A 9,382-nucleotide genomic window follows, 5' to 3' on the forward strand; every position below is an offset into this window, starting at 1 on the left:
AAAAAAAAAAAAAAAAAAAAAAAAAAAAAAAAAAAAAAAAAAAAAAAAAAACAAGAGCTCCTCTCATATAGTAACCTCAATTTTCATATAAGAGCTGTGACGTGTCAGTTAATTGTTGGGTAAACCGTTTAATTGAGAAATTTTTTTCTTTTGGTGGATTGATTTATTTTTCTTCCGCTTCTTCTCTCTCGAGAGTCTCTCTTCTTCTTCTTCAATCGACTGATCAGTTATACCTTATTCTAAATCTACCAAATTAATCGATTATCAAATTAGTTTTGAGTTGTGGATCTCGGATTCAACTCTCCCTTCCTTGGATCTCAGATCGAAGGTCTCTATATCTACAAAATCAAGCGAGTACGCGTCTTGTGAGTCTCTGTTGGATATGGGTTTTGCCCCCAACATTTACAGAAGCCCAAACAGAAGATCTAGGGAAGTTTAGGGCTTGAAGTCTTGGATCTAGCCCATCTGGCCGCAGGGGCAAAATCATCATTTTGCAGAAGGGACAGAAGAAGCCCTAGGTCACTGGCCCACTATATATACCAGAGGTCATTGTCAGAGCAAAGGATCCACTTTTTGGGCAATTAGAGAGAGAAGAGCAATTATTTTCGTATTAACTGCACTTAGCTCTTTGATTGTCATTTTCTGTAAACCCTTCACTTCAATTCTACGTTAATAAGAGGATCAGTTCCGGTTTATCCCTAAGAATATTCGTATTATTTATATTGTCGATTTCTTACATCAACAATTTGGCGAATAGAATTTGAAGACAGGTGTTTGCGGAAAACCAGAAGCATGTCTCACACCGATCTCTCCAGCGATGAAGGCGTCGACTCTTCCATGACCGCGTCAAGTCTCCCAAGCGCACCATATGGGGGCGCACCCGCGCGAGGACGAACCAGCTCCAAGGCGTCGACAGGACCGAAGCAGCTATGGTCGAGGACGCAACACTCACTAACCGCGCAGCCGTAGGCGCTACGCGCGTTGCTCCAACCAATGGCGTAGCCGTAGGCGCTATGCCCCCCGTTCGTGTAGCCGTTGGCATCAATCCAACCGACTGTGAAGCCGTAGGCGCTACGCGCGTCGCTCCAACCAATCACACCCAAATTATCCTCGCACCCCGGACGACACAAACAGCATCTCATGCCTCGTACCACGCCCATACGCAAGCACTTGTCACTCACAATGAACAATCATCGATATTCTCCACGCCCGAATACGATCTCGATCTCGCAGGCATATCCCTTAATGGCGACCTCGCAACAACCCTTTGGGCTCGCCGAAAGTTCGATAAAGCCACAATCTCGACCTCATCAGCCCTCAAACACGCCAAATATCAAATGCAACACCTTTGACAGCATCTCGTGAACCCTCAAGCAGGTCACCTTGCAGCTCTCTAACTTCTCGATCTTGCCGACAATCAGCCTGTCCGCGAATGACGCAAGTCACACCATCTCGCCAATTATTTCATACGGATAAGCGTTGAGCTCGCCAATGATTCCATACGAAGAAGTGTTGAGCTCGCCAATGATTCCATACGGATAAGTGTTGAGCTCGCCAATGATTCCATACAAAGAAGTGTTGAGCTCGCCAATGATTCCATACGGAAAAGTGTTGAGTTGGCCAATGATTCCATACGGAGAAGTGTTGAGCTCGCCAATGATTTCATACAGAAAAGTATTGAGCTCGCCAATAATTCTATACGGAAAAGTATTGAGCTCGCCAATGATTCCATATGTAGAAGTGTTGAGCTCGCCAACGCGACACGGCCTTGCAATCTCGCAACAACAAACGCAGCTAACACACCAAGCTTCGTGCAAGCAGTCAGCTTGACCTCAACCTCACCAGACAGCGCCGCCGGCAAACACCGCACATTCACCAGCATGCATCAAGGACCAATACTTGCCACATTTGGCGCAACGAGAACATCTAAAAAAAAAAAACTAAAATCGTCACACGCTCGACAATATCGAGCTCACGGGATAAGCCGGAAGCAAAAGCCGCACCTAACTTGCACATTGTCGCCCTGGCCAGGTGTATGATTTTAAACGCGCTCCGCATGGGTGCAATGGTGAAATAATCCACGTCCTTACTTCGGTAGGACATTTTAAGCCGAGCCCAGACTCGCAATGAGCTAGCAGGAAGCGGAGTGAGTAAGCCGAGACCCCAACTCGCACACACGTAATTCCTGCAGCACCCACAGGGTAAGCCGGTCACGCGTACCGCACCTAAAATAGTACGACAAGTCCTTCTTGTCTACTCAAGACGTTTCGGGGAAAAACATATCCAGGATAAGCCAAGAGACGTCCTACACTGTTCGCATCTCTATTTTGAGGGTAATTTCGGAATAATCTAACTTTGCGTGACAAAAATCAGCAATAATCAATCTTTGCGCGAAAATCATCAATAAAAGTACGAATGACCAAGCTCATAAAGCAATCAAGTTCGCAATAACAAAAAAAAGGAATAAACGATAATAAGAAGACATATCACTCTTGAGTAGTCTCGTCGGCGCCTCCGATAACAAACTCCGAGAAGTGCTCAAGATCATCTTCACGACATGACTTTACGTCTAGGTGCAATCACAAAAACAATCTAGCCGTTTCGTATGCACGCCTCAATGCCACAACTTCCTCGAATGCTCCTAGCAATGTCAAGCTAAGTCATCTCGTCATTTCGTATGCGTGCCTCGATGCCACGATGTTCCTGTATGCTCCTCGCTGTATCACCTCGCCACCTTTCCACCAAAATCTCGATTTCGCCAGGACCTCGAGCAAGCCACGATCTCAACCTCGCCAGGTCTTGAACACGCCGATTGGACATGCATCAGAGTGGACACTTCGTCACGTGAGCTATGACTCTTTCGCGTCAAATATAACACCATCACGCCATGAGTCCATCAACACATACACGAGCTAGTTACCTCGCCATTAACCACCACGCGGAAAAATCACCTCTACTTCGACACGCCCCGGAAAGAAAATGGTGCCATTGTCAGTCCTGATGTCGTCACTTTATCCCCTGCAATTCTACAACAACACGTGTGCTACAAAACTCTATACAAACACCATTACGCAGACTCGTCGCCACCGCGCCTCGACCTACGGATCAGCACGCTAGAACAAGTCTTCGATACGGATTCAAACGAACCTTGCAATCTCATCTGCACCTCGCCAAGGTTTCATCGACGCGACACAGGCGATACGAACAAGACATCTCGCAAACGGCAAACTTCGTATAGCGTACTGCGTACTGCGAACTGCCTCATCTCGCCATACTGTCACACCATCATCGCAAGTTTGTAAACACGATCTACCCCAAGACCATCCCGCGGGACTCTCGATAGTATCTCGCGAGCACGCACACGTCAACACACACTTCAGCACGCCTCCGTATCAAGACATGCGCGCCACCAACATCTCGATCCCACCACCTCGTCTCCGAGAATCTCGACATCGCCACCGAGAATCTTGATCTCGCTATCTCGCCACCTCACCGTCTCGCCGAGTACCATCTCGCCATCTCGCTAATACGAACACGCCAATAAGCTGAACCAAGCAACGTACCCGCACGACACATCAACCCGCTCGATCTCGCACACATGACCTCGCTCCATACCGATGGTCGGACCACGATCAGGCCATCTCGTCGCGATAGTAAGTGACGGCGACATGCACTGTTCATCCAGGCACCTTCCGGAAGGCCGTTAAACTCTCAAAAATCTTCTGTTCATTCTTCAAGACGGATCTAAAGACATGGAACTGTACCCGACGAGCTCAAGCACGCCATCGCTCATCGGACTAGGGGGGACCATTGTTGGATATAGGCTTTGCCCCCAACATTTACAGAAGTCCAAACAGAAGATCTAGGGAAGTTTAGGGCCTGAAGTCTTGGATCTGGCCCATCTGGCCGTAGGGGCAAAATCGTCATTTTGTAGAAGGGACAGAAGAAGCCCTAGGTCACTGGCCCACTATATATACCAGAGGTCATTGTTAGAGCAAATGATCCACTTTTTAGGCAAATAGAGAGAGAAAAACAATTATTTTCGTATTAACTGCACTTAGCTCTTTGATTGTCATTTTCTGTAAACCCTTCACTTCAATTCTACGTTAATAAGAGGATCAGTTCCGGTTTATCCCTAAGAATATCCGTATTATTTATATTGTCGATTTCTTATATCAACAGTCTCGATTTCGTTTCTTAGTATAGGTTTATTTTCAATTTGTATTTCCTCTGAGTATAGGTTTACAATCTGTTTCCTCTTAGTATAGGTTTACAATCTGTTTCCTCTTGTTTTCCTCATAGTCTATAAAGAAAGAAAATGCAGAATTGTGTCTAAATTGTGTCTCTGGTTTGCAGAAAGTTTTTTTTTGAGAAAGAGATTGACACGATTAAGAGTTTTGGATTCAATGGGTCTCCTCCCTTGGATCGTTTGGTAAACTGGTCAGAATCCCGAGTGTTTTCTCTCTCACAGGATACTTACAAGGTTGGTTTAACAAACTGGTAGAGACTTTCACACCTCTGCATCTAGGTAGTGTTTTTAGATGCTTTGAGAATAGATGCTTGAACTTAGCATTTACATTGGCCAGTCTGGACTCTTATCAAAACTCTTTTCTCCATCATTTAACATCAGAATTGTTCCTTGAATGAGTAAATTACTAGTAGATTGAATTGTTACAGGCAAGTTTGAGTAAATCTTGGAGGTGTTGCTACAAGCTAGTTCAATTCATTACTTTAGCTAGGAAATGGTGTTAATGTTGCGAAGGTTTTGTGTGTGTCTTTTCAGATTTGTGTCCGTTGCGTAGTATGTACCAACCACTGCAATTTAGGGGAAATTTGGTTATGTTGTTTAAAGGATGCAGACGCTTTGTGAGGACAACATGTCGAGTTTCAATCCCTGTGGTGGTTCTTTGGGAAATGAATCAAAAGCACCTCCTAGGTTTCTGAGGGATAAAAAGATCGTTCCAAATGCTGATCCTCCCAATATGGAAGATATCCAAAAGTTGTATCGACTTTTTGAGCAAAGGTTCATATTTCTTTCTTTATGATCAGAAGCAGGAGGACACTGGTGGAAGTATTTGTTTCTTTTTAGAAATTCTGTGAACCAGCTCTCTACACAAACAACTCATCACCGGAGCAGAGAAGAAGCTCAATCGTTGATGTTTTCCAACAACAAGTCAGGCAAGTCTTTTCATTACTCATAATCACTCCCTCCTTACGTTTGCTTCACTTCCCCTATCCATATGTTAGGTGGACTAATATTTTATGGTTTTCTTGTTTGCTGCGTCTCTAGATGATGGAGATGTATATATGGACCCAAAAGATGGAAAACAAATCCTCCTGCTTCCTATTGCTCTGTAAGTCATCTCAAAATCCTCTCTGCTCCTCTCTACTTTGTGCCCTTTTCATGTTTACCTATCTCCCTCTACCATTGATCCGTTTCTTTTTTTTTTGGTTGGACAACAAGGTGCTACTGGAGTGGAACTCGACAATGGCAATTCTACTGTAATATGTATTAATCTTTTTATTATGTTTTGTATGTTTAAAAATTAATTAAATGCAATATTTTATTATTTTTATAAAATCTTAAATGTTTACACATTTATACTACTTTCATTTTATTTAAATTTGTTTAAATATCAAAAAATAATATTTTCAAAAATAAGATACCCAAAATTAGAACTTACCATTGGAGGAAAAACATGGGCATGTCAGTGAATCAAAGTTGGATACGTTCAACATGCCGTTTTATGATCTGAACGTATATGAACTCAAAGAAGTAATACGAAACGAGGGCTCTTTTGAAATCAATGAATTGGAGGAACATGGATTCGATCTTGGTTATAGTAACTGCGACTACAACGAAGAAGATGGGCATGAAGCAGGACGAAATGAAGCCAATTGTATTAGAGCGGTTAGTGAACCAATGCTCACTGCCCATTTTGGAAAAGAGATTATCGATACCTTGTTTGATAAGTATGCACACCATGTGACTCAGCATGCCAACTGCAGGAACAAAACGTCTGTCAGTCATGTCATTTCGTTGACTATGAAATAATCAACTTCTGTGATGTTTTTAATTTGTTCCTTCAATAAATTCCAAGACCTACCACTCTCAAGTCTCAATGTAACGACGATGTGATGCTTCATGCTTGTCTAGTTGTCATGGAAAAAAGAGTGTGATTGTAAGTTTGTAATATGTTCTGTTTTAATTTTAAGATCTTTTGTTTACATCTACAGTCGTTAATATATATGACGATAATTCTGCAAAAGTTGCAGTAGTTGCAGATTCTTCAACATAAAACCTTAAGCAGAAGCTTATCTTTTTCGAAATTATATGCAGAGACGTAGCATTTCTTGATACACAAGCAACCATCATCAAAATTTAAAAGCATCATCCATCCATCCCACAAAACCCAAATCAAGAAAATCCAAAAGTTGGATAAAAAAACATCAACTATTCACCTTTCTTCATCGCCAAGCTTCGAATAGCTCAACTCTGTAATTCACGCGTCCCACAATACTACTCGCTTTAGGCATGGTCGTTGTAGTCTTCTTCCTCTGCTCCTCCCAATCATTTTGTTTCTGTCCATAACCTCCATTAGTACAGATTTTCACCTGAGAAGACTTTATGCCAACAAGTTCTGGAGATTCTACAGATTCTTCTTCTTCTTCTTCTTCATCTGCAGACACTTCTTTGTCTTTCATCTCGGCCTCAGAGTTGTCTAAAGATTCATCCTTGTTAGCTTTCATGAGATGCAATAGTTGTCTACTGCTGCTCTGATCACCATTATGGTCCCGAGGACCTGGAATTGAGGCTGGAACCAACCTGTCTCGAGATTCTTTCCGGTCTTTAAGCGTCTTCACAATAAGTGTTTTAAGAAAGTTCATAACTTGCACAGCATACATGAGAGCCGTCAATGGATCCAACATCTGCAATTTGACTGATGTCATTTACCAAAAACGTACACATAAAACAATCTTAAGAGATACATTCGAAACACTAACCTGAGTCATGTTAGGTGCAAAAACCATTGCAATGTTGCGAGCATTCATCTTGTTAAGTTGTTCCATCTCGACAACATCAGCCATTAGATTGATAGCCCAATCTAACAAAGAAGCTTCAGTTGAAGGAAGAAGCCTTACAAGCTCCACACACTCATCTTCACTCTCAGACTCCATTACTTGCTCTGGTGAGAGAGAGTCCAAAACACCGCTCGGAAGTTCCCTAAACCAAGCCTAGAAGAAAAACCAAAATTCAAGAAAAAAAAAAAGCAAAAGGAAACAACATGAATGTTGGGAAGTTCACAGGTTTTTACCTTAATGAGACTTGCTAGGCAGTGGACATCAATGTTATCAGGTATAACACCTTTGTTCAACTCTTCCCTTATGTACTCCTCTTGAGCATTCTCACCATTAATCCTGAAAATTCCTTCTACCTATATACAACAAACAAAGCAAATGAACTTATATTTACCCATTGTCGCAAAACCAGATGGAAATTGTTATAAACATGCAGATTAACACGCACCCGCAACCCGCCTCTACTGTACAAGTGACTCTGCATCATCAAAAGTATTGTAGGCACGATGTTCCCTCTAGTATCATAAGATAGCTGCATTGACTCAGTAGAGACTCCAAACACGGTAGCACTGCATTTATAAACACAGTCTAATCAGCTTCTGTTTGAACAGAGTAAAACTATCTATCTACTCTACTCACTCAAGAGCGTTGACTAACCATGCACATTGTAAGAAAACAAGAGATTTTAATTCAAGAACATCAAAGTTGGCAAAGAGTTGAGAAAATGTATATCACACAAGAAGTCCTTAATCCATCTACCTCACTCAAGATCCTTAAACAAGCCATCTACTTAATAAAATATTTCACCCAAAACTCATAGAACATAAAAGATTTGATTCAAGAACATCAAAAATGTCAGGGGCTAAACTAATCGCAGGTAGAATCATTTCAGAGGATATAGAAACTAAACCACAGACACAATTGGTTCTTTATAATCACCAAACATTACCAGAAAAATTGATAAGAGACCAAAAACACAAACCTTGCACTAGGAGCTCGCCTGGGGACTTCAGGTTCAAACTCAACAGGCAAACCAAGAAAGCCATGGAAACGATCAAAGGTGACATGAGCTACATGCCTAACATCAGTGGGAACACCAATCTCCATAGAACAAAGATCCTCTTCACCAACACAGCCACCAATCACAGACCTTCTAATAGCAGAAACAAGAATCTCCAATGCAGAGGAAAGCTCGAATCTTTCTCTCTCTTTCTCGCTTCTCTCCTCTTCTTCTTCCTCTTCCTCTCGAGAAATGTTAAAAGGAGAATGTGGGTCTCTGTTACAATCATTGCCACCACATGATGTAGAAGAGGAAGAAGAAGAAGAGCTTGAAGGTGAAGGGAAATGGCATGATTGGCTTGATTTTAGTACTTTGGCCATTATCTCAAAGGATAATCCAAAATATAAAAAAAAAAATCAAATCTTGGAGTGATGGGTACTCTCTCTCTCTCAATGAGAGACACAGTGAGGGAGAGGTCAAAATCAATAGGCTATAAAGAATCAATCTTTAATAACAAAAAAAAAAAATTCAGGGAAACAGAAAAAGAAAAAAAAAACCTAGAAAATTGGGTTAGTAAATGGAGTAAATTAATGATTTGCTTTGGTTTTCTGTTGGGAGAAAAAAAGATTAAAACTTTTTTTTTGGGTATTACTAAGCGACGCGTAGAGTTGAATTGAAGAAAGGGTTTTAGTTGGTGGGTTGTAATTATCACACTTCAATCCTTCTTTCTTTCTTGCTTCTTCGTATTCTATACACAACAGCACAAGTCGTGGCTCACAGAAGAGATAAAGAGAGAGATAGGTGGAGGTTGGTGAGAGAGAAGATGAAGGATTGATTATTAACAAGGAAGATGAAGGATTGATTATTAACAAGGAAGATGAAGGTCTTTTTCCTTTTTTTCTTTGCTGTCTTTTTGTTTTGGTGTCTCATCATCTCTCTCTCTCTTTACATACTATCTACTTTAGATACTTTTCCTAAGTAGATAGTATGTAATAACTTTTTGTTTCTATGTGAGATGATATCAAATATACTATCTAGTAGGATAATTCTAATTCTGACTTATTATTAATTAACTCCGTTTTATTATATTCCCATACTGGAGATATATATATATATATCTATGACAAAAGTCAAACACACTTGTAAAAGAAGTAATCTACCATAATATGCAGTTGAGAGCAAAATAGTAAAAGAATTAATCTACAATAAGACTACTCTTATGTACTTGGTAACCTAATCACAACCTATGTTCCTAGAAGCGACAAACATGGCATTACCCCAAAAAAAAAAAAAAAAAAAAAA

At 41.1% G+C, this 9,382-nt stretch overlaps 1 protein-coding gene across 1 annotated transcript; it reads right to left on the minus strand.

Annotated features, from left to right (window-relative positions):
• LOC104773319 (rho GTPase-activating protein 4-like) lies at positions 6,295–8,993 on the minus strand. The gene is made up of 5 exons (XM_010497919.2): positions 8,063–8,993; positions 7,529–7,649; positions 7,317–7,436; positions 7,006–7,236; positions 6,295–6,930 (listed from the first exon to the last, which is right to left on the minus strand). Exons 1-5 carry the CDS (start codon positions 8,458–8,460, stop codon positions 6,469–6,471), a joined length of 1,332 nt encoding a protein of 443 aa, XP_010496221.1. The 5' UTR covers positions 8,461–8,993; the 3' UTR covers positions 6,295–6,468.

Source organism: Camelina sativa, chromosome 1 (genome assembly GCF_000633955.1).
Source record: "Camelina sativa cultivar DH55 chromosome 1, Cs, whole genome shotgun sequence".
Classification (NCBI taxonomy): domain Eukaryota; kingdom Viridiplantae; phylum Streptophyta; class Magnoliopsida; order Brassicales; family Brassicaceae; genus Camelina; species Camelina sativa.

Bases quoted from the DNA above. Each gene is read 5' to 3' on its own strand.
- LOC104773319 (XM_010497919.2), bottom strand. From the start codon at position 8,460: ATGGCCAAAGTACTAAAATCAAGCCAATCATGCCATTTCCCTTCACCT. The intron at 7,237-7,316 runs GTAAAAACCTGT...TTTTTCTTCTAG, and splicing joins GCCTAGCAAGTCTCATTAAG to GCTTGGTTTAGGGAACTTCC. The intron at 6,931-7,005 runs GTTAGTGTTTCG...GTCAAATTGCAG, and splicing joins TTGCACCTAACATGACTCAG to ATGTTGGATCCATTGACGGC.